Source organism: Cibotium barometz, chromosome 3 (assembly GCF_041138505.1).
Source record: "Cibotium barometz isolate CiBa-2024 chromosome 3, ASM4113850v1, whole genome shotgun sequence".
Classification (NCBI taxonomy): domain Eukaryota; kingdom Viridiplantae; phylum Streptophyta; class Polypodiopsida; order Cyatheales; family Cibotiaceae; genus Cibotium; species Cibotium barometz.
This window is the reverse complement of record NC_141048.1, coordinates 17,421,196-17,446,312: the sequence shown is the minus strand read 5'-3', so window position 1 is coordinate 17,446,312 and position 25,117 is coordinate 17,421,196. Positions and strand designations below refer to the sequence as shown.

Genomic DNA, 25,117 nt, shown 5'->3' with positions numbered 1-25,117 from the left:
GGAGAACGTGAGTCGGAGGGTGCTAGCGGCGTAGCCCTAGGAGCCGATGCCTGCTCTGATACCAATTGTTGGAATTAGGGCTGTAGGAAAGCACACAAAGCTTGGAGAAGAAGAAGCAAGAATGCACACAACACACAGTGTATTAGATTGTGTCAATGTACAAAGATAAGTTAGCCCTAGAATAATGGGCGTATATACAAGCCGGGGGAAAAAACCTCTTAAAGATGAAAAAAGTGCCCCGGCAGTCCCAAGTGTGTTCACACACATCACTGCCTATATATATGGCAACATAACCGCCCTTTTTTGATACGCGTCTACCACACCGCCTGATGTACTATATATGGGCATAGTTGCCATGAGCTAAGGTATCCAATGCTTGTTAGTATCCACCCCCTTCTACACCTTGTACATACTCCATCCAGAGTCTATCTAGATCTCCATCTAAGCTCTACTTGAGAGTGCATTGGTGGACAACACCATCACTTGTACTTGTTTGGTATAATCAGAATTTTAAATTCTCTCCATTGTGTATCTATTACATTGTCTATTGTGATTTGTCTTTCTATCTCTTTCCACTGTGACATATTCTTATAAAGGAAGAATACGGTTGATGAGCGGCAAGTTGTTTTGATATCTCCAAAAGTAGTCTTTGTGCTTCCTTTAAAACCATGTAAATTTTTCACTATTTTTTCATATCCCTAAACGTAGACTTCAAAGCTTTCTTTAAAACCACGTAACTTTTTCATTATTATTTTGGATGATTGCATGGATAGTCAAGGTGACCAATGCTACATCTTTCTATTGTTTTGGATGATTGGATGGATAGTCAAGGTGACCAATGCTAAATCTTTCTATTCTAAGCAAACACTAGTTTGAAAGTACAAGGATGTCAAACTACATCTTTCTGTTGTTTTGGATGATGGCATGAGCAATGCTACATCTTTCTATTCTAAGCAAACACTAGTTTGAAACGACAAGGATGTCAAGCTTCAACCATGATTGCATACAATTGATTATATGCTCTATAAACAATTCAATGAAAAAAATCCACACTTTTGAAGGTTTAGCAACCTAGGACATCATGAAGCAAGTGCTCTACTAAAAAGAGTAATTGTGGCATCATTATTGGAGGGCTATGTTGGCACAAAATATTATAGTCTTAAGTGCTTTGAGAATATACATCAGCAATGGCAGTAAGACAATCTCGGCTACTATATTATAATAGGAAAGAGAATAAACATTAGCAAGATTTATCTAGATGTTGCCACATGAGTGAAGAAAAGAAAGTCTTTTCTTCACTCATGTGGCAAAGAAAGAAAAGATTCATCTAGATGTTGCCACATGAGTGAAGAAAAGAAAGTCTTTTCACGCAACACATGCTTTAGAGGCTGTGATTTGACACTTTATGTGCCACCTTAACAAAATGATAAAGCATGTAAATCATCACCATTCTATAATATACACATTCTTGTAAAGACACGAGCCACATTCATGTCTCTACTCTTACTTAAGTCACGACAATGAGCTTTCGGTCTATTTCTCTCATTGAAGTGTGTACAATTATGCAATCCATGATTACACATTGCATTCTTATAGATCCCTTCACAATTTCTCATTTCCAATTGCCATATTAAATTCAATAACTATAAAGCCCAAAAATCAAGGGAGCACAAGGCTATGAAAAGGTGCATGTACCTTTTTGCCATGCCATAATACTTTAACTAAAGCCATGCCCACTTGCTCTTTTCCCTAGTTGCTTTCTTTTACTTTGATGGCACATGCTTGACTGAAAGCAAGAATAAGAAGCTCACAACTTTTTTAAAATTTGAAAGACCTGAAATGAGTCAATGTAGTGCATTTTCAAAGAAGAAAAAACAAACCTTAAATGTGGTTCCAATTATTGTTAGATATTGTTAAGGCCAATGGTACAAAACATTGTGTAATTTAGCTTACAAGGTAGGCATTGCATTTGCTACTAGTGGTGCATTTGTCACCATTCCATAAGTCACAGAGACTAAAATCTAATTCATTCAAGGACCGAATTCTATAGCAATTTTAGTAAGTTGGTAAGTGTTAATTTGTAGAAAACCTTCTTTAGTGAGAGGTCATTCACTTCTTTAGTGAGAGGTCATTCACTTCTTTCAAGCTTTTCATAGCCTAGCCTAGCGTCCATGAGACCTCGATGCTATAGAAACATAGAAACATTTAAGATTATATCTTTAGATAGAGCCAAAATTTGAGAAAAGATGGCTTATGACCACATGGTTGTGTGTCAAATGAGCTGTCTATATTTTGTTAGTTGTGATGATAATTTTTCCCAGTTGGAGTGGCTGCCATGTTCTTGTTTGGGTGCTCAAGAGTACCAACTTCCAAGCTAGCTCAAATGGGACCTTTACACTTATGCTTGTGGATCGTTTTGTGAGAAGATTTGATGATGGGCATGCGAATATCATGTGTCTTTAGATGACTTCATGCAACAAGAACTTGGGGAAAATCACATTAATGCATACAAATTCATTTTGAAATTTGTAAAGGTACTTGTTGTTGTACTACCAAAAATTGTTTTTACTTTGAATCCTAGTGTATTTGATTGTATGAATGGGCAGAAGCTCAAAGCAAGGCCACCAACTGTCAAAGGTGCGACGAGAGGGGTTTGGGGGATAGTGTGTGTGTGTGTGGGGGGGGTGTTGTGGTGGTGATGCCTCTTGCTCTTCTACAAGCATGCTCTTATTGAAGCAATGCATGTAGGATCGCAGAGTCTAGAATGAAGGAGACTTTTATTAAATAGTAGACCCATGTGAACCAACCCTTAGGGTTGTCCATCCATAACGTTAACATGAGAGAAAATCTCCCCTAAGATCATGGTAGACTCAGCGTGGTCAAAGACGTACTAAGAAATGCTTGGGCCACCAACTGTCAAAGGTACGACGAGAGGGGTTTGGGGGATATAGTGTGTGTGTGTGTGTGGGGGGGGTGGGGGGATGTTGTGATGTGTGTGATCCCTCCCCCTCTTGCTCTTCTACAATGCTCTTATTGAAGCAATGCATGCAGGATTGCATAGTCTAGAATGAAGGAGACTTTTCTTAAATAGTAGACCCGTGTGAACCAACCCGCAGGGTTGTCCATCCATAACGTTAACACGGGAGAAAATCTCCCCTAAGATCATGGTAGGCTCAGCGTGGTCAAAGACGTAATAAGAAATGCTTAGCAGAAACGTTCGGCCACATAAACACCGCGGTTACTGACTGGGGGCTACGACTGAGGAGCTGGGTCACTTCACTAGGCCTGGGTCGTCTGCCCCGCCTCCTGTCTTCTGCTGAGCGTGCGCAGAGAGAGAGAGACAGAGAGAGCGCAAGAGACCCTTTCTCCTTGACAACGGGAGTCCCTCCTAATTTTTGCCCCTGTTTCTTCTTCTGCAAGCTCCCTCTCGGGATGCCTGCACCGCCCGCCATCGCTTCCTGCAGGTAGCTTTTCACAGCTTTTCGTCATGCGGGCTTCCCTCTTCCTGCTGTTTCAGCTGCTGCTCCAGCTCCTTCTTCGGGTTTCCTGCAATTCAGAAGGTTTGACTCTGTCTCTCTCTTTCTCTTTCTTGTTTTTCCTCCGGATCTGACCCTCTCCAACAAGATGGCTCTGCATACAGCTTCCTGGAGGCATTTTCCCTTTCTCTCTTCCACGTCCTAAGGATCTTGCACATGCTATGGTTTTCTCCCTTTTTTTTTTTGAAAATGCCACGAGTACGGCCTTCTCCGCAAGCAGGAAAGCAGTGCAACTTGGTACACACCTTGCCTGAGATCTTATGGCTTGCATCACTCTCGGCCATCAGGATTTTGTCACAGAGCTGCTGCTGGCTCAGCCCAGTTCATGTTGATTGTACCCGCGACCCTGGATATGTCCTCCAAAACTCCAGACGTGACCTGTGATATGACCCATGTCTCTGGATCAAGCCCCGGAAGCAGCATCATGCCCTCAATTGGCCAGATGTCTTTGATTGCAAACGGCACATTCCTTGATTCCTCACAAAAAAGGGCCCTGTATCACAAACAGGAAAGTCTTCCACTGTCAACGGACTGAGTAGCTTCAACTTGCTACCTAAAAGACCCCGTTGTACACTTAAACACTGCTGATTAATAATATGGGGGTTTTGTTATCTTGGTCACCAACATTGGCTTCATAAAATGGGACACTAGACACGTTTCTGTTGGTAGCCTATTTTTGTGCTGGCTGACCTGATCTTCTTACTGGCTGACTGCTATTATACTGGCCGATTGGACTTAATCTACTCTTGGGCCCATCTGGGGGATGTCGGCCTAGTTGCTACTGGCCAATTGCCAAATTGCCTTCCCCAAGTAGTATATATAGCATGCCTTGCTCCCACACCATTTTGTATCGGATCTTCTATATATAGTAGAGTTTATACAGCTTCTCTCTCTCTCCTACACTTCTGCGTTTTCTCTCTCACAGCAGTTTGTCTCATTTTCGCTGTGCATTTTGACATGGTATCAGAGCCCCAGGTGGCTTGGAGCTTGGAGACAGTGAGAGCTTGAGTGTTTGCTATTTTTTGGCGGTGATTGGAGGAAGCTGGCGGTGATCCCCACCCTCTCGACATTCTTGGTGGACCGACAGTTGGACGGGACCAGTGATGGCATCTGGAAGGTAATGATGGAGTCTGTCCTAGAGTCTTGTGATTTGGCTGATTTCATTGTGGTTGGAGTTTCACGGCCAGACTTGGAGGAGGAGGAGCTTTCTACTAGGAAAGAGCGGGAGGCTCAGGCACAGCTATGGGATCGTATCAATGCCCGCGTGCCTTCTTTCATCTTCCTTAATTGTACACCCCAAGTGATCTGTCACGTGTATCCCGCACTTGGATACCACGTAGACATTTCTGTGGTGCAGGACCTGGGATGGTGAACTGGTCCCATGTGAGCCCAGTCCGGGACGAGTCAGCCAGGGATCCATCTCAGATGTCCGAGGTCAGGTGTGCATTGTCCTGCACAGGAGTCTAAGGTCAGGTGTGCACTGTCCTGCACATGAAACAGTGCCAGTCCGCGCTGTGAGTCTCCCTCTAGAATGATGTCAGTGGTTCTGTGTATCTGGTATGGTACCGGATGCCAGATCACTGAGTAGACTATGTTTAGGACAAGGGGCCAGCCCATAGGGCTACCCCGGAGCTTAGTATGGGCATGGGAATGGTGTGAAACCATCCCCATGTGGGCCAGTAAGGCTCAGGCTGGACCCACCAGCCATGAAAGGGCTGTAGTACAGACCTAAGGCAACAATAAGGCTATTTTCAGGAGGTTACAGCCTTCATAGGGCTGTAGGGCAAGTATGGGGCAGCCCATAGATTGTGGGCAAAGACTATGCCCAGCCTTCTAGAAGCAAGCGCCTACCTCCCCAGCTTGCTAGGAAATTTATGCAGAATTTATTAGGATTTAATTCAGCATTTATTGCTGAATTTACTCAGTCGTGGGAATATGATGCTGGCTGCCTGTTTATCAGCTGGCCGACTGCTCATGATGGGAAGTATAAATAGAGGAAGCCACAATCCCATAATTCATCTCAGTTTTCACCAAGTGCTCAAGCCAATCAAGGGCCACTCAAGCCAAGGAGATTGCCAAGCAAAGGGGTGGACTTCTGAAGGTCAAGGGCAAGATTTTCCAGCCAAGAAAAGGTCAAGTTTCTGTATTTGTTTTCAGATTTATATCATTATAATAAAGCAAATACACCATCCGTGGTGGTGGGGGCCCTACAGAGGGTAATTGGGACCCAATACTGTGTCCTCTCCATCTCCCCCTTCTCTCTCTATTTTCTGCACATCTCCTTTCAGTTTGTGCGTTAATTCCGCGAAGAGAGTGCTGATTTCTGAGTTTTGAAGTACCGATCCTTCTCCAAAGCTTCCGCATATTACAGTGGTATCAGAGCCTACTTCAAGGACAAAGATTCAGCAAAGAAAACCAGAAATTTTTTTTCGCTCGTGTGGTTGGTTTTTGGACGCTGGTGGACTACCCCTTTCGGAGTGACTCGTGTCCCCCGAAGGACGGTTGGTTTTTAGCCTCCGGAAGCCTCCGGAAGTCTCCCACATAGATAGTGGATGGTCAGATTGCGTTTCGGAAAGGAATTGCATTTTCCCGCTATGGCGAGTTTCGGCGACGAGAGAGAACCAGAACCATGGGACTAGAGTTGCACCAGGCAGCCCAGCTAGGGCACCCGGCTTGAGTGTCACAGACATGTTCCAGCAGATGATGCGAGCAATCGCAGACCAGACAACTAAGTTGGATGAGCAGAAGGCGCGGATTTGGCTCTGGAGGAGCGTTCTCGCTCTCCAGCGTCGCGTTTTCCATCTCCTCCTCTCTCCTTCCGTATCCCAGATACCAGATCCTCGTCACAGGGATCCTCTCGCGGGGTCACAGCCGCAGCCAAGCTCCTTGCTTGAGATGCAGATGCATGCATTGGAGATTCGACAACGAGAAGACGACGCCATGCGACGAGTGTAACACGAGCGTTACCTCAGAGCTTTGGACGCCAGATTGACACCGGCGGCGCCCTCGAATCATTTTCCCGAGAAAATGAATTTCAGTAAGTATAATGGTAAACTCGATCCCACTACTCTTTATTCATGGTTACATCAATTTGAAGCTTACTTTGCCGCAGTTAGGAAAACAGATACTGACAAAGTGATCTTAGCTAGTTGGTACTTGGAAGGTGAGGCCATTCCTTGGTGGACTCAGTGGGCTCATGCCCACACCAGAGTAGGTATGGCAGCTTATGTGTGGGATGAGTTCGTCCGCGACCTTAAGCAGCGGTTTCTACCGCCCCACTACCTTGAGCGACTCGAAGACGAGTTCAGGGGAGCGCGTCAGAACGCGCAACCAGTCCTTCAGTTTGCCAATAAAATTTCGACCTTGTGTCTGCAATTAGGCTTATCTGATACGGACAAGAAAGGGAAGTTTTTGTATGGCCTGGACACGCAAATCCAATGGGAGGTGCGTATGTTTAGGCCAGCCACCTTTGAGGACGCACTCTCGCTTGCGCAGAGTGCAGAAATGAAACACAATGGTGGCAAGCCCAAGACTTCCCAGCCGGCTTCTCCCAAGGCTAACGCTTCGGGGGACAAAAGCCAGAACCAGACGGGGTCTTCCTGTTGGGTTTTATGCTGTGTATGCACCCAGAGGAGTGCTAGTGATCATCAGTAGGTTACTGGGGCACTTTTTACTTCAGTTAGTGGAGGTTTTTTCCCCCAGTTTAGTTCAGTTTCACTTATATGCAGTTTATAAGTGTTTTGGTCCACCCGGCACATTTATGGCCGGACATGTGAACACTTATCCTTTAGGAGTCACTATCATGTGGCTTGCACTTGATTTTTTCAATCATTGAGATATACAGCAGTCGTGTTCACTCCTTCTCCTTGTTTTCCACTCTTGCTTGAACCTGTGTAAACCCTAACCCTAACTCTGTTTGTCTTCAATTGGTATCAGAGCCATTGAAGCTCTGCTCAGCACTACCCGTACACTTGTTGCTGCATCTGCCCGTACATCATACGTACACAGCCTGCGCCGCCTTCAGCAGAGCATTGAAGCTCTGTATTGCTGCTGCCCGTACAACAGTACCTGCCCGTACAGTAAGCTCAGCCAACGCCGCCTGCAGCTATGCGCCGCCTTCAGCTCGTGTACCTGTGCGCCACCTGTAAGACGCCGCCTGCAGCCCCAGTCAGCGCTATTCAGCGTATGTGTACGAGCCACCGTAAGCGCCGACTGTCACCTGCCTGCGCCAACTGTACAAGACAGCGCCGACTGTCACCTGCGCAGCCATACGCCTTCAGCGCCGACTGTACCTGCACAGCTCTGGTCAACTTTGTCAGTACGGTACTGTGGTCGCCTCAGTACCCGTACTGTACCTGCCTGCTTACAGAGGACTGCTCTCGTACTGTACCTGCATACAGTCGACTGTACTTGCTACGAGTACCTGCACAGTACAACAGTCCACGTATCTGCACACTACAGTCAACTTGTACCTGTTGAAATCTCAGCTGGTAAGCATTACAAGTTTTGAATATTGGGCACTTTAATTTTCTCTGTGAAAATATACAGGCACAACAGGCAGATTTTCTAGCAAGAAAATATACAGATTTTTGCACAGTTTGGATGCAGCAAATTTGGGCATTTTTGGGGCATTTTGGCATTGTGTACGCCATTTGCTGCTCTACTCAGTCATTGGTGCATTGAGCTGCACATTCAGAGGATTGAGAGTGCAGGCAGATTTGGGTGAACTGTATTCAGAGGAGTACAGTTGTTATCAGGGTTTTTTGCTATTGGGTTTATTTGGTAAACAGGTACAACATTGTGCGTAAAGCATAATGGCAAATCAACAGCAAAGTGATGTATTCACATATTTGTCTAAGGAAGACAAATTGGATGGCACGAACTACTCCTTGTGGAGTTTTATGCTGAAAAATGTGCTTGTGGCAAAAGGTCTTTGGGATTTTGTTAGTGGTGATGAACCACGTCCAGGTCCATTGGCTCCAGAGACTCCTCCCCAAGGGGGTGCTCGTGGACGAGCACAACAGGTACAGGCTCCAGGACAGCCATTGCCTGTTCAGAGAACAAATGCTCAAAAGACATGGGATGCCAGGGATGCACAAGCTTTGTCACTCATTGCATTGTCAGTTCAGAGGTCCATTATACCTCATATTCGTTCAGCTTGCTCTTCACAGAATGCATGGGTGACTTTGGAGCAGATGTATGCTGCTCGTAATGAGGCTAGGATCTCATTTTTGAAAAGAGAGCTTGAAAATCAGAAAATGAATGAAGGAGATGATATGTCTAGCCACTTAAACAAGCTGCAGGATTTGAGAGAGCAACTCATCAATGTGGATGAGATTATTCCTGAGACACAGCTTGTGTCCACCATCTTGCACTCTTTGCCAAGATCCTACTTGGCTTTCCATACCTCTTTGAACCTCAGCATGAGGAATGCTGTTGAACCCCTCAAGTATCAGGAACTTGTTGCTCTCTTACTACAAGAGGAGCAAATGAGGAAGAATATGAATATGAACACAAATGCTGAACAAGCATTTACTACAGGTCAAAAGGGGAAAGGGAAATCTCAGCCAAAGAGTGCAAATCAAAATTCAGGTGATGGTGGTTCTTCACAGGATACCAAGAAAGGTGATGGACAGCCCAAGAAGAAGGGCAAATGTCATTACTGTAAGAAGCCAGGTCACTACATCACGGAATGTAGGAAGAGGATTGCCAAAGAGAAGGCAAAGGAAGCTGGGATGTCTGTTAATGATGCTCCTAAAGCTCCTCCAGAGACTGCTTCTTTTGTTGAGGACAGGGATTACTGTTTTTATACATGCAGCTATGATGCCTCTTGGTCTTCACAGGCACTCAGTTTGACAGAGCATGCATGTACTTGGTATTTTGATAGTGGTGCCTCAAAGCATATCACATCTCGCAGGGATTTGTTTAGTCATGTTAACCCTGCCCCTGTTGGCAAAACTGTTCAGTGTGCCAACAATGCTTCATATCCAGTGTGTGGCATTGGGGAGATTCAGCTTACAGCCATTGATGGCTCCATTCTCCGCCTTACAGATGCCTTATATGTACCAGGGATAAAGAAGAATTTGTTGTCCATTTCTTCTTTAGCACATTGTGGAATGCAGGTCTACTTTGATGATGATAAATGCATGGTTAGAGACAAAGCAAATGCCTTGACCTTGATGCTTACTGGTACATTATGTCATGGACTTTATGAGTTGGATGCATTTCAGCCAATGGATCAGTCTGCTTATCATGCATTCACTCTTACTCCAGCTATGGTTGATGCGGAGTTATGGCATGCTCGCATGGGGCATGCAAATTTTGGTAGTCTTATGCTTATGCAGCGACATAATATGTTTACAGATCTACCTCTCATGGAGAAGCCTCCAGATCACATTTGTGAAGGATGTATTTTGGGAAAAATGCACAGGTTTTCCTTCCCACGTGATCAGGCTCTACGAGCAACTGCAAAGTTGCAACTTATACACAGTGATCTTTGTGGTCCCATGCAGACGAAGTCATTAGGTGGTTGCTTTTATTTTGCAACATTTATTGATGACTTCTCTCGTATATGCTGGGTCTATCCTTTGACACAGAAATCACAGGTATATGATGCATTTTTGGCCTTTGTAGCACTTGCTGAGATAGAGTCAGGATGCAAGGTGAAGACTCTCCGTTCTGACCGAGGGGGGGAATATATGTCACATGTGCTGAATTCCTTTCTAGGGAGTAGAGGTATAAAACATCAGTATACTACTCCTTACACTCCACAGCAGAATGGGGTTGCAGAAAGGAAAAATCGGTCACTCATGGAGATGGCCAGATGTATGCTAAAAGCAAAAAGACTACCACATATCTTTTGGGTGGAAGCAGTAATGTGTGCTTGTCATATTTTGAATCGATGTCCCACAAAGGCATTGGTTTCTATTACTCCTTTTGAGGCTTGGCATGGCCGCAAGCCTTCTGTATCGCATTTTCGTATCTTTGGGTGTCTTGCATATGCACACATACCCAAAGAATTGAGGAGGAAGCTTGATGATAAAGCCACAAAATGCATTTTTGTTGGGTATAGCCGTGAGAGCAAGGGCTACAGGTTATATGACCCACTATCCAGGAAGATATTCATCAGTCGGGATGTGATTTTTGATGAAAAATCAGAATTATCCATGGCTGGTTATGAAGCAAATCAGGCTGAAAATGATGTGTTTGAAGGTCTACTACCCATGGAGTTTCATTCCACAGTTGGTGATCCAACTCATGAGGGTACTGGACAGCCAGCAAATGATGTAGGTGGTGCAGAAATTCAGCAGCCAAATGAGCCAGAAGCTGAACCAAATATGGGACAGCAGGCACCACAGGTCAGACATATACCTAGATGGTATTTGAGGACATTACAGGACAGCCATTTAGAGGGTCCTCTTGCTGGTCGTACTCGTAGGGAGACAAGGACCAATGAGCATGCACACATCATGGATTTGAATCTGGTTATGGCAGCCAGTTTACAGGATGATGATGAGCCTGATTCATTTGTGGATGCACGAGATAATGTGCATTGGAACAAAGCCATGCAGGATGAGATTGATTCTATTAAAAAGAATCAAACATGGGATTTGGTTGATCTGCCCAAAGGCAAGAAAGCAATTGGTACTAAATGGGTCTATAAGTTGAAAAGACATGCAGATGGATCCATTGACAGGTACAAAGCCCGTCTAGTTGCAAAGGGCTATGCACAGAGAAAGGGCATTGATTATGAGGAGACATTTGCTCCTACATCCCGTATGTCGACACTTAGGTGTGTCATTGCATTGGCTGCACATCGTGGTTGGGTTGTTCACCAGTTGGACATAAAGACTGCATTCCTACATGGGGACCTCGAGGAGGAAGTTTATGTATTTCAGCCCATGGGATTTGCAGAACATGGTCATGAGGGGAAAGTATGCAGGCTGAAAAAGGCCTTGTATGGTTTGAAACAAGCTCCACGAGCTTGGTATGCAAAAATAGATGCTTTTCTACTCACTCAGGGATTTGTGAACAGTCCATCAGAGGCCACTTTGTATGTGAAGAAAGAAGAGACAGATCTGCTGGTCATCAGTCTTTATGTGGATGATCTCTTGCTCATGGGATCAAATCATGACAAAATTGCAGCTTTTAAGGAGATACTGCAACAGACATTTGACATGTCTGACTTGGGCCTTGTACATTACTATTTGGGCATACAGTTTGTGCAGGATAACAGAGGCATTGGGTTGTTGCAATCACGCTATGTTGCTAAACTTCTGGAGAAGTTTAAATTTCAGGATTGCAAGCCTATTAGTACTCCTATGGAGCCTGGGATGAAACTGTCACTACAAGATGACAGTGTTTCCTTTGATGCCACTACATATGCTCAGGCTGTTGGGTGCCTCATATACTTGTGTAATACAAGGCCAGACATTCAGTATGCAGTCTCTCAGTTGAGCAGATTCATGCACAGCCCACGGTTGTCACATTGGCAAGCTGTGAAGCGTGTATTCCGTTATTTGCAGGGTACCTTGTCTCTTGGGTTGCTTTATCCTGAGGGGGGTGACATGCAGTTACATGCTTACAGTGATTCAGATTGGGCTGGTGATTTTGATACTAGACATTCCACTAGTGGGAATTGTTTCTTCCTTGGCGCTTCATGCATTTTTTGGCTAAGCAAGAAACAGACCACAGTGGCCACTTCGTCTTGTGAGGCAGAGTACAGAGCAGCCTACACTACTACTGTTGAGTGTGTTTGGCTGCGTCGTCTTATGACTGATATGGATATTTCAGTGGAGGAGCCTACACCTATCTATACTGATAGTCAGAGTGCCATTGCTGTGGCCAGGAATCCTGTGTTTCATGCTCGCACGAAACACATTGAGATTCACTATCATTTTGTTCGGGAGAGACTCCAGGCAGGAGATATCAGTCTGATCTACTGTCCTACAGATCAGAATGTGGCAGACATCTTCACCAAGGCATTACCACGTCCGAAATTTGAAGCATTCCGCAATGCTTTGAATTTGTTTCCTTTTGGTGGATGATGTACAGTGATCACATATCACTCCAGGGGGGTTTGTTGGGTTTTATGCTGTGTATGCACCCAGAAGGAGTGCTAGTGATCATCAGTAGGTTACTGGGGCACTTTTTACTTCAGTTAGTGGAGGTTTTTTCCCCCAGTTTAGTTCAGTTTCACTTATATGCAGTTTATAAGTGTTTTGGTCCACCCGGCACATTTATGGCCGGACATGTGAACACTTATCCTTTAGGGGTCACTATCATGTGGCTTGTACTTGATTTTTTCAATCATTGAGATATACAGCAGTCGTGTTCACTCCTTCTCCTTGTTTTCCACGCTTGCTTGAACCTGTGTAAACCCTAACCCTAACTCTGTTTGTCTTCACTTCCCTAGGACAGAGCCCGGGAGCCTCTGGCTCCAAGAACTCGAACAATGCGTCTAAGCTTACTCCAGACCAGAAAGCGGAGGCAGGCAAGACAGGTGGCAAGTTGAGTGCTGAGGACCTTTCTCAGTACAAGGAGGAGGGTAGATGTTTCTTTTGTCACACAAAAGGACATACTTCTCGGGATTGTCCGAAGAAGCCTCCAAAGGCCGCCGCCGCCTCCACAGCTTCCGTGGGGTGAGCACAGCTCCCACACAGACCCCAGCGGCTACCCCTAGTTCTTCAACCCCCGGTGCTTCAGTTGGAGCAATTATTAGCCGGGAGCTCGAAGATAAGCAGAAGGGCGCCCATGACCAGGAGTATGAGCGCAACGAATTGCTCAAGTCCTTTGGCTACATAGGTGGCCAGAGAGTCGGTCTTGTTTGACAGCGGCAGCACGGAGGATGTGATCACGGAACAGGCCGCTAGGCGTGCCCGTTTCGAGCTGACTCCGGTGGACAAACAAGTTGAGGGTTTTAGCACAGGTATGACAACGAGCGTCAAGTATGAAGCTCTAGGTGCTAAGTTAGTGATTCAGGGCATAGAGTTTGTGCGTGACTTTATGGTTGCCCCTCTTGTAGGAGCAGACATAATTTTGGGTATCCAGTGGTTTCACAAGTTTCTTCCTGATGTCAAGTGGGACAAGCACACGTTCTAGATCGATCGGAATGTGTCAAACACCCCGGTGACCATGAAGTGTGAGCCAGGTATTCCAAACTTTCCGCTCATAAGCCACTTGCAGGCTAAGCGAGCAATCAGGAAAGGCGCACAGTGTGCGATGATTTATATCCAGACAGCCCAGACGGTGGCCAGTGCTTCCGAAAAGTACTCGGTTCTCCATGAAAAGTTCCAGAAGATTTTTCTTCGGGACAGTCTCCCTCCCCAGCTCCCCCCGTCCAGACCGGAGGATCACAAGATTGCCCAGGTACATTACTTGGGATATATAATTAGTGCTGAAGGCATTCGACTTGATCCGGCTAAAGTGGCCGAGATTGTTAACTGGGAAGTACCTCAGACCGCTTATGACATTAGATCATTTGTGGGTATATGCCAGGCATATTCCACCCACATTGACAAGTTTTTTGATCTCTCGGCAGACCTCACCGATCTGCTAAAGGGAGTGAAAACAAGAAGGTAAAAGATTCGAATGACTCCACGAGCATTGGAGGCATTCCAGAACCTCAAGGTGGCTTTATTAGAAGCGCCTTGTTTAGCCCTTGCCTCGTGGGACGAACCATTTCAAGTGATCACCGATGCGAGTAACATCGCAATTGGAGGTGTATTGCAACAAAATGGTCATCCGGTAGCTTACATGTCTCGTAAGTTACTGCCCGCTGAAAAGAACTACTCGGTCTATGATCGTGAACTCCTAGCAGTTATACAGGCCTTGAAACATTGGAAACATTTCCTGTATGGCCGTGACTTCGAGGTTCGCACTGACCATCAGGCATTGCGCTGGATTCAGATGATGCCAAGTGCACAGTGGAGTGATCGACAACACCGCTGGAGTCAGATATTCCAGCAGTTCGGTGGCATGATTGAGTACCTTCCAGGAAAGGCCAATCCAGTGGCCGATGCTTTGAGCAGGAAGGGACAAGTATCTGCGATTTTGACCTTGTTGGTACAGGACTAGAAGACATGAAGCACACGTACGCGGATTCCGAGGAATTCGGTACTCAGTGGGAACAGGCATTGGATGCCACAGGATCATGCCATTTTTTGATACGCGATGGTTGGCTTTTCTACAAAGGCCGACTATGTGTCATGAAATCATTCCGGGCAGCTCTTCTCCATGACGCCCATGACGCCATTACAGGTGGTCATATGGGCATGAATTCGACTCTGGAGAAATTAGAACGGCAATACTATTGGCCAAAGATGAGGCGTGATGTGTTTACATATGTACAACGCTGTGACATTTGTCAAAAGGTGAAAGCTCCTCGTGGAAAGATGATAGGGTTGTTACAGCCTTTGCCAATTCCTGAGGGTCCTTTCCAGGACATTTCGATGGACTTTGTCACAAATCTGCCTCCCAGCCCGAGTAAGCGTAATACGCAGTGTCTAACTATTGTTGATAGGTTCAGCAAATTTGTTATGCTTATTCCTTGCAGGGCCAATGTGACCGCCGAGGATGTTGACCAGCTATTCATTCGGCATTGGTACCTGATTGGCGGGATTCCTAGAACCATAGTGTCAGACCGAGATGCCAAGTTTACCAGTCATTTTTGGAGGGCATTGTTTGATAATTTTGGTACTAAGTTGAATTTTTTTAGTGCATTCCACCCACAGACAGATGGCCAGAGAGAGATATACAACCAGTTGGCCTTTGATGTGCTGAAGTGTTATGTCCACGATCAGCAAGGTAAGTGGGAATTGTTTTTACCTTTAGTTCAAGCTGTTTTGAATGATTATTTTTCTTCAGCTATTGGCAGGACTCCATATGAGGTAGCGTTTGGAAGGCCTTTCCAGTCGTTGTTAACCAGGACTTCGTCTTCAGTATCTGAGGCGAACAGAGTGACGGAGTCTTACCAGGAGATCCTAGAGTCCGTTAAAGATAGATTGGCTAAAGCGCAAGAGGCCTACACTCGACAGGCCAATAAAGACCGAAGGGACATGAAGTTTTCAGAAGGGGATTGGGTGTATCTTCGGATTATGAAGCAAAGATTGAAGCAAGTGGGCAATCGATGCCCAAAGTTGTCTTTCAGGAGCTTCGGACCATTTCCCATCCGGAAAAAGATTAATGAGGTGTCTATGCAGTTAAAGCTACCTCCGAGTTGGACTATGCACGATGTATTTCATGTCAGTTGGTTACAGCCATATGCAGGTCCACCCCCTTCAGAGGTCAAAGACGAAGCGGAACCAGACATAGTTGATGAAGCAGAAGTAATGGTTCCAGAACAGATCCTTCTACACCGTTTCAAGCATGGCTCAGGCCGAAGACTACGACAATTCCTCACGAAGTTTCAGGACCGAGGAACTCATGAAGCGGTATGGCTCGACAAAGAATTTTTCGAAGACTATCCGGCATTATTGACGGATTATTTGGAGGCTATGCATCTTCCGTCAAGTTAAGCAGAAGGGGATGTCACGTGCATCCCGCACTTGGATGCCACGTAGACATTTCTGTATAGAAGGTGCAAGACCTGGGATGGTGAACTGGTCCCATGTGAGCCCAGTCCGGGACGAGTCAGCCAGGGATCCATCTCAGATGTCCGAGGTCAGGTGTGCATTGTCCTGCACAGGAGTCTAAGGTCAGGTGTGCACTGTCCTGCACATGAAACAGTGCCAGTCCGCGCTGTGAGTCTTCCTCTAGAATGATGTCAGTGGTTCTGTGTATCTGGTATGGTACCGGATGCCAGATCACTGAGTAGACTATGTTTAGGACAAGGGGCCAGCCCATAGGGCTACCCCGGAGCTTAGTATGGGCATGGGAATGGTGTGAAACCATCCCCATGTGGGCCAGTAAGGCTCAGGCTGGACCCACCAGCCATGAAAGGGCTGTAGTACAGGCCTAAGGCAACAATAAGGCTATTTTCAGGAGGTTACAGCCTTCATAGGGCTGTAGGGCAAGTATGGGGCAGCCCATAGATTGTGGGCAAAGGCTATGCCCAGCCTTCTAGAAGCAAGCGCCTACCTCCCCAGCTTGCTAGGAAATTTATGCAGAATTTATTAGGATTTAATTCAGCATTTATTGCTGAATTTACTCAGTCGTGGGAATATGATGCTGGCTGCCTGTTTATCAGCTGGCCGACTGCTCATGATGGGAAGTATAAATAGAGGAAGCCACAATCCCATAATTCATCTCGGTTTTCACCAAGTGCTCAAGCCAATCAAGGGCCACTCAAGCCAAGGAGATTGCCAATCAAAGGGGTGGATTTCTGAAGGTCAAGGGCAGGATTTTCCAGCCAAGAAAAGGTCAAGTTTCTGTATTTGTTTTCAGATTTACATCATTCTAATAAAGCAAATACACCATCCGTGTGGTGGGGGCCCTACAGAGGGTAATTGGGACCCAATACTGTGTCCTCTCCATCTCCCCCTTCTCTCTCTATTTTCTGCACATCTCCTTTCAGTTTGTGCGTTAATTCCGTCGCTCGCGAAAAGAGTGCTGATTTCTGAGTTTTGAAGTACCGATCCTTCTCCGAAGCTTCCGCATATTACATGATCAATCACATCAAACACATGACGCTGGCCCGAGGGATCTGGCAGCACTTGGCTTCTTTGTATAACAGGGTATCACCCATGAAGAGGATTTCCTTGGAAGTGCAGATGCGAGTGATGACTCCTGCAAAGTCTTTGACGATGCAGGAGCACGTTAACAAACTCCAAGCTCTTCAGTAAGAGGTTCTTTAGGCTGGGAAAGGAGATATCTTCAGAGGTTATGGCCATCTCTTTGTTGTCTCATCTTACCCCTCAGTATTTAGCTTTCTATTCTTCTTTGATGACCAGTGGGAGGCTTAACACCATGTCATGGGAGGAGCTTGTGCCGATGGTTTTGGATGAGGAGGAGCGGTTTACGAACCCTCCACAGGGTGTGTAACTATTTGGTCCTCCATGCTCTTTTCACATGATAGAACTCATGCCCGGACACATGGACATGATGATGGACACATGGAAACAAGGTTCCTAAAGTTGGAATTGAAAAAAGTACTCATTTGGGTTAAAAAGCTAGAAAAAACAAAAGTCCAACTTTGTTGACCAAAAAGCTGAGGGCACCGTTGGAAAGAGCACGTCGAACTCAAAAAGCAGCTACAAGGTAGCTGTAGCGCCAAAAAGCAAGGCCTTGAAGTTGTAAAAGCATAAATCAAGAACTTTGACTATTATTAAAGCAAAAGCAAGGAGGCAAATCAAAAGCACGGGAATAAAACAAAAGGTAGGAAAATAAAGGCAAAAGCAAAGCATGGATAAAAGAAGGCATCCCCTCAAGTATTTAAAGACCATGTACCCTCTTGGTGGACCATAGTAGAACTCTTGGAGGCTTATAGAAGAAGTATGCGGAGAACTCCCTTGCGAAAAGCAAGAACATCATCTTCATCACCTTATCACCTCCTTTCTACAGGCAGCCACCTCTGCAGCACCTACAACCACAGTTGCTCCATTGGATTGCGCCACCCTTCAGCCCCATGTTCTGCCTTTGTTCCGCCAAGAAAGCAGTGCCGCTTTTTGGTGTTGTGCCACTTTTGCCTACTGTCGGCCACCTGCACCACCAGCTCCTCCACCAGCTACTGCTACAATATGCTGCCTGTCCCTCTAGTTCCCCCACCAGCTGTTGCCCAGTGCGTCGCCCGCGCTCCTGAGCACCACCCTTGCTCTGTGAACCAGTGCCATCTTTGTCTTCAGCCGCAGCTTTTACCCTGTTGTGCTGTAGCCTTCACTACAGCGGTGCGCCGCCTTGAAAGTTTAGCATCGTCCCTATTTGTAGCTACGCCTCCTCCTCAGTTCTCTGCTCTGAGCATAGGCTGTAGCGACCTGCCCTACAGAGGCTCCTATCGCTGCCAACTGCACCCTCAAAACCTGCAACACATACCTGAGTTAGCAGAACCTGAATCTATCTTGTGTGCCATCTCCTTGTGCTGTCTTAAGGCACTGCCAAAAACCAGCACTAACCAGTTTTCTAGAACCTTTACAAAGAAGGGACTTTCTTGTCGAGATATATACCCATCTCAGCGTGGGAGAATCTTGGGATTACCTTGTCCGGATTGGATTGAGAACAAAGAGCTTTTGTGGACACTTGGATACAGTTAGATTCATTGGATTTTGGTATTAGCCCCTTGTAAGCCTTTTGTGGGTCGTCCTCGTAGTGAGCTCGGCATCAGCTATCTTGTGCCTCGACATCGACTTGGGCCCGATCTCGACATCGATACTTTGTTTGATATTGTATTCATTTGTTGTATTGGTCCTGGCTTGGAAAAGCCCGTGGATTGTTCTTGAAATAAGTTCCTGAAGAGGGGGCGGGGCTTGTTCCCCGCTCAGCATGGTGTATTGTGTGAAACCCCCCTATTCCCATCTCTCTCTCCCCCATCTCTCTCTCTCTCTCTCTCTCTCTCTCTCTCTCTCTATCGTTATCTCTCGGACACGTGGTTGCATTTGTCACTGCACGCTCCGTTGGGCTTACAGTGGCATTAGAGCAAGGATTTCTCTTGAAGAAATCTTTTCTAGGGTGACACAACCATGTCGAGAGTTGAGGGAGACCAAGGGCCTCAAGAAGAGAACAACCACGAAGCCAATACAGAACTTCTGGAAGGGAACCAAGGTCGTTAATCCGTCTCTCATGAGATCGCAGTCATGACATCAGTGGAATATCGAGACTTTCAAAAGTTCAAAAAGTATCTTTAAGAAAGGAGTTCCTAGCTTAGAAAGCCAAGAAGGAACAAGACTACAGAAGAGCTTAGATGTTCGAAGACTTTATCAAAGACTAGACCACCGAAGCCGAAGGTGTGGAAGCCGCCAAAGCTTACCTACGAGGTAAAGGGGTTACCTTTAGAGAAGAACCCAAAGTCACCCGATCCATCACTCATGGAGGACTAAGAGAAGCCACCCCCAGACTCACCTTATCAGATGCAGCCTCTTCTGGCCTAGCAAAAGGGAAGAAGGCAAAGGAGCCTTCAAGCGGCAAAGTGGACTTCAAGCTGGGAGAGAAAAGCGTGAAGTTTGATACCTTTTATGGAAAGCGGGACACTCAGAAAGCTCTATCCTTCATTAAACAGTTTGACGCCGGCTTTGGAGGAGAGGACTTCTCCGAAAAGTCCAAACTCCGCACGGTTCATATACAGATGGCCGACTAGCATTTATGGAGAAAATAGGCCCAGTCGGCTGACCGACTGTAGTACTCCTATGATCCAAGAGCCTATAAAAGGCATAGGGTGCTCATTGTGTTAGGCATTCACTCCCATAAGGAGTGGGTCATTAGGGTCACTAGACTAGGACTGTTTTGGTGATGTTCATCTTTTCAAGAAGGCAGCCTAAGGCTGTAGATTGTAGGTACCTTTTTGTACCATCAGAAATATACTGATTTTCCAGCCATATCTCTCTCTCTCTACTCTCCCTTTTGTCTGCGTTTTTGCATCAACATATTCTAGATGGTGTTTAGGGTTGAAAGAAGACTCCCAGAGCTTCCGTGTGTTATAGAGGATCTCTAGGATTATAATGGAACATATTTTTGTGACTTTTTGTTATCGAGAAAGATTTAAGAGGGAGGAATTGTATCTCTAAGTCCTCTTCATTGTGTGTGTGTGTGTGTGTGTGTGTGTATATATATATATATATATATGCATGCATGCATGCATGCATACACACACACACATAAATATTGTACTTTGCAGTCGGGCGGTCATTGTGACCAGATGGCCCAGATGACTGTATTGGACTTCGCAGTCGGGCGGTCATTGTGACCAGATGGTCCAGATAACTGTATTGGATTTCATAGTCGGGCGGTCAATGTGACCAGATGGCCCAGATGACTGTTGATGAACTCTGGGGCCGTCCCAGTGACCAGATGGTCTTGAGGAAAAGTCTGAGCAGTCCTAGTGACCAGATGGCTGAGCACGGTTTCGATAAAACCAAACAGGACAATCCATGAACAGGAGGATCATTACTTGTGCATTGCATACTGATGTATGTTTGAATTTCTTTGACTTTGTGTGTTGTTTTTGATGCGTGGACAATGCTTGGATTTATGGCATGTGATAGTCCACTGGGCTCCAGACTACCTGGCCAATACCTGGAATACCAGTAGACGCGTATGATGCTTACTTGTTTGTTGACTTGTGTCTAGTTTTTGCAGAAGGTGAGTATGCATTTATTTTCTAACCCGTGTTACAGGCTATGAAGAACATGTACCATCAAGAACAAGAACATCAGTCAAAGAAAGGCATAAAGATGTTGCTAGTTGATATTGTGCTTGTTCGTTCTATCTTTAGCGGTGCATTTACCCTATCAACTACTTATTTATTGTACTAATTCTTTCTATTTGCTACTTCCCTTAGTTCTAGGCTTCAATATGGTTGAGTTTGCCTTGCATCTCCGGAGGTTTGACAGAAACTCGGTACGAAGGGCTTTGTGTGAATATATGCTCTTATGCGTGTGTGTATGTGTGTGTGTGGAGTGCGTGTGTGAGAGCATATCTTGATACAGAGTTCTACATCCACTATTGGGCATTGATGACGTTAGTGGGGATGTCGTAGTATCTAGTCCATACTATGCATAATGGAGTTGATAGTTATATAGTCTTTTGGGTTGACTACCATGAGTATATAACATGTACTTTCCTAAAAGGTGAATTTGAGCTTGTTTCTGGATTCATCTAGGTATATAAAGATGTTGCCAAAGGAGCAAAAGGCACCACATATATGAGGAAAGACCAGATGCACAAGAGCATCAGATGGGGCTAGTACCACGATCATATGCATGCCATAGTTGAGGACAACTGTGATGTGAGAGGGAGGTAATGTAACTATTTGGTCCTCCATGCTCTTTTCACATGATAGAACTCATGCCCCGACACATGGAAACAAGGTTCCTAAAGTTGGAATTGGAAAAAGCACTCGTCTGGGTCAAAAAGCAAGAAAAAGCAAAAGTCAAACTTTGTTGACCAAAAAGCTGAGGGCACCGTTGGAAAGAGCATGTCGAACTCAGTCAAAAAGCTATAAGCTGCTTTTTTAAAAAGCAGCTCCAGGGCCAAAAAGCAAGGCCTTGAAGTTGTAAAAGCATAAATCAAGAACTTTGACTATTATATAACAAAAGCAAGGAGGCAAAGAAAAAGCACGGGAATAAAACAAAAGCTAGGGAAATAAAGGCAAAAGCAAAGCATGGATAAAAGAAGGCATCTCCTCAAGTATTTAAAGACCATGTACCCTCTTGGTGGACCATAGAAGAACTCTTGGAGGCTTATAGAAGAAGTACGTGGAGAACTCCCTTGCGAAAAGCAAGAACATCATCTTCACCACCTTACCACCTCATTTCTACAGGTGGCCACCTCTACAGCACCTATAACCACCGTCGCTCCGTTGGATTGCGCCAGCCTTCAGCCCCCTGTTCTGCCTCTGTTCCGCCAAGAAAGCAGCGCCGCTTTTTGGTGTTGTGCCACTTTTGCCTACTATCGGCCACCTGCACCACCAGCTCCTCCACCAGCTACTGCCACAGTACGCTGCCTGCCCCTCTAGTCCCCCCACCAGCTGCTGCCCAGTGTGTCGCCTGCGCTCCTGAGCACCACCCTTACTCTGTGAACCAGCGCCGTCTTTGTCTTCAGCCGCAGCTTTTGCCCTGTTGTGCTGCAGCCTTCACTACAGCTGTGCACCGTCCTGAAAGTTCAGCATCGTCCCTATTTGCAGCTGCACCTCCTCCTCAGTTCTCTGCTCTGAGCATAGGCTGCAGTGACCTGCCCTACAGAACCTCCTATCGATGCCAACTGCACCCTCAAAACCTGCAACTCATACCTCAGTCAGCAGAACCTGAATCTATCTTGTGTGCCATCTCCTTGTGCTGTCTTAAGGCACTGCCGAAAACCAGCACTAACCAGTTTTCTAGAACCTTTACAAAGAAGGGACTTTCTTGTCGAGATATATACCCATCTCAGCGTGGGAGAATCTTGGGATTACTTTGTCCGGATTGGATTGAGAACAAAGAGCTTTTGTGGACTCTTGGATACAGTTGGATTCATTGGTTTTTGGTACTAGCCCGGTGTAAGCCTCTTGTGGGTCATCCTTGTGGTGAGCTCGGCATCGGTTATCTTGTGTCTCGACATCGACCTGGGCCCGATATCGACATTGACACGTTGTTTGATTGGTCCTGGCTTGGAAAAGCCCGTGGATTGTTCCAGAAATAAATTCCTGAAGAGGGGGTGGGGCCTGTTCCCTGCTCGGCGTGGTATACTGTGTGAAACCTCCCTATTCCCATCTCTCTCTCCCCCTTCTCTCTCTATCATTATCTCTCGTACACGTGGTTGCATCTGTCAACTGCACTCTCCGTTGGGCTTACAAGGTGGAGATTTTGAGGCTTTGACTGGCCAACGGTCGAAAGGCCACAACAACAACAACAACAAGGGCAAAGGGAAGTCTTCACCGACGAAGTCTTCTTAGAAGTAGCCCGACACAGAGTATGATGCTTTGAAGACCGAGCAGACCTGTAACCATTGTGGCCAGAAGGGTCACTAGTGGAGGAAGTGTCCTTATTGGAGTATCGAGAAAAGTGTTGTTTCCTCAGCTGCAGCTCCAAAGACTCCAGCTTTTGTGCACTTGGAGATTATGGACACAGGTGCTTCATCCTCTTCGAGCAGGGAGGTAGTTGGTCTCACCGCTAGGGATACTCGGGAGTGGATTCTTGACAGTGGTGCTTCCAGGCACATGACTCCTTCTTGAGAGTTATTACTGGATCTTTGACGACAGACAGGTCACATCTTCATTGGTGACAAATCCACTATCCCAATTCACAATGAGGGTAGGTTGGAGGTTATTCTCGATGACAAAAGAGGGAAGCATTTCTCTCGGGTTCTTTATGTCCCATCCTTTGGTTTTCATTTTTTGCTAGTGCTGGAATGCGGGTGGAGTTTGATGAGCATTTTGTTGCTCTCCGGGACAAAGCAACAGGCTAGGTTGTTTGGGAAGGCGGAGTGGAGAATGGGATCTACAAACTATGAGTACTCTCTTCTCTGATAGGTTCTCAGCTTGGTGATTTGTGGCATTTCCGTTTTGGCCACTTGAATGTGGAAGCGCTGCGGCGGGCTTTTCGAGACCAGATGGTGGATGGCTTACCAGATGTTGGTAGTAGACAGGGACACTGTAGTTCTTGCATTCGTGGTAAGCAACACAGGGAGTCTTTTCCGAAGCAGGCTACTAGGCGGGCTTCGAAACCTTTGGAGTTGGTACACACTAACTTGTGTGGACCTATGCAGACCCCATCTTTGGGAGGTTCCTTGTATTTCATGCTGCTTGTGGATGATTGTAGCAAGTTCACATGGGTTTATTTTATTTTCCAGAAGGACCAAGCCTTTGCTCGGCTCAAGGAGTGGCGTGTTATGGTGGAAAAGGAGTTTGGATTGCAAGTGTAGACTATTCGAGCTGACAAAGGAGGGGAGTTCTCTTCTAATGCTTTTGTGCGGAACTGGCATCAAGTGGGAGCTGGCCAATACAAGGTCACCTTCAAAGAATGGAGTAGTTGAACTTAAGAACCGGACTCGTGGAGATGGCGAGGACAATGTTGGAGCATTGTGATCTTCCTTGTCCACTTTGGGGAGAGGTTGTGGCTACAGCTATTCATACCCTCATTTGATCTCCGAAGACTTCAGTACCTAAGATGACTCCATATGAGGCTTATTTTGGCAGGAAACTAGATGTCTACCATTTCCGTGTTTTTGGGAGTGATGCCTATGTTCACATTCCAAAGAAGCAGAGGGGGAAGCTTGATTCAAAGTCCCAGAAGCTTGTATTTGTGGGATATAATTCTCTTTTCAAAGGCTACATGTTATTTGACCCAGAGCGAAACGAGCTTGTTGTCAGCAGGGATGTTATGTTGTCTTTGATGAGCATGTTCTAGCTTCCACTGTTAAGGAGCCACTAATTCTTGGAGAACCAGATGAGTATGAGGATGATTTCTAGGCTATTGTTCCAGCTAGCCAGCCTCAGTCTGTTGTTGAGGTTGAGCTCGAGGTTGGAGATGCCCCCAGCAGTAGCAGGAGGCTCTACGTTTTGCTTGAGTCCCAAAGTGGTTGTTGGACACCATTCGTGAGAGTCAGGTGTTACGGAGTATCCCTTTGAGTGGACCATAGAGAATGGACCTCGAAGATCGCACAGAGTTCGTGATAAAAATCAATCAGAGGAGGTGTTACAGGTGAACAATGCTTTGATGTCTCGTATCATTTGGGACAAAGAGCCCACTTCCGTTAAGGAATCTCTTTCCTAGGAGACTTGGAGGAAAGCCATGCAAGTGGAACTTTAAGCCATAGATGAAAATAACACTTGGGAGTTGGTTCCGAGGCCGTCAAAACGGTCAATCATTGGTGTCAAGTGGGTCTACAAGACCAAGCATACGTTTGATGGGTCGGTGGACAAGCACAAGGCTAGACTTGTGGCTAAGGGCTATGCTCAGCAGCCTAGCATTGACTATGAGGACACCTTTGCACTGACAGCTAGGATGACCACGATTCGG

The 25,117-nt window shown here is 46.0% G+C and overlaps 1 protein-coding gene across 1 annotated transcript in view; it reads left to right on the top strand.

Moving 5' to 3' along the window:
* Positions 1–3,059: 3,059 nt before the first annotated feature.
* The window catches only part of LOC147639780 (LRR receptor kinase BAK1-like), a 68,084-nt gene continuing 46,026 nt past the window's right edge, over positions 3,060–25,117 (top strand). Inside the window, exon 1 of the mRNA XM_086774034.1 lies at positions 3,060–3,560. Coding sequence (XP_086630160.1) covers positions 3,488–3,560 — 73 coding nt within the window. The 5' untranslated portion in view covers positions 3,060–3,487. The remainder of the gene's footprint in view (positions 3,561–25,117) is intronic.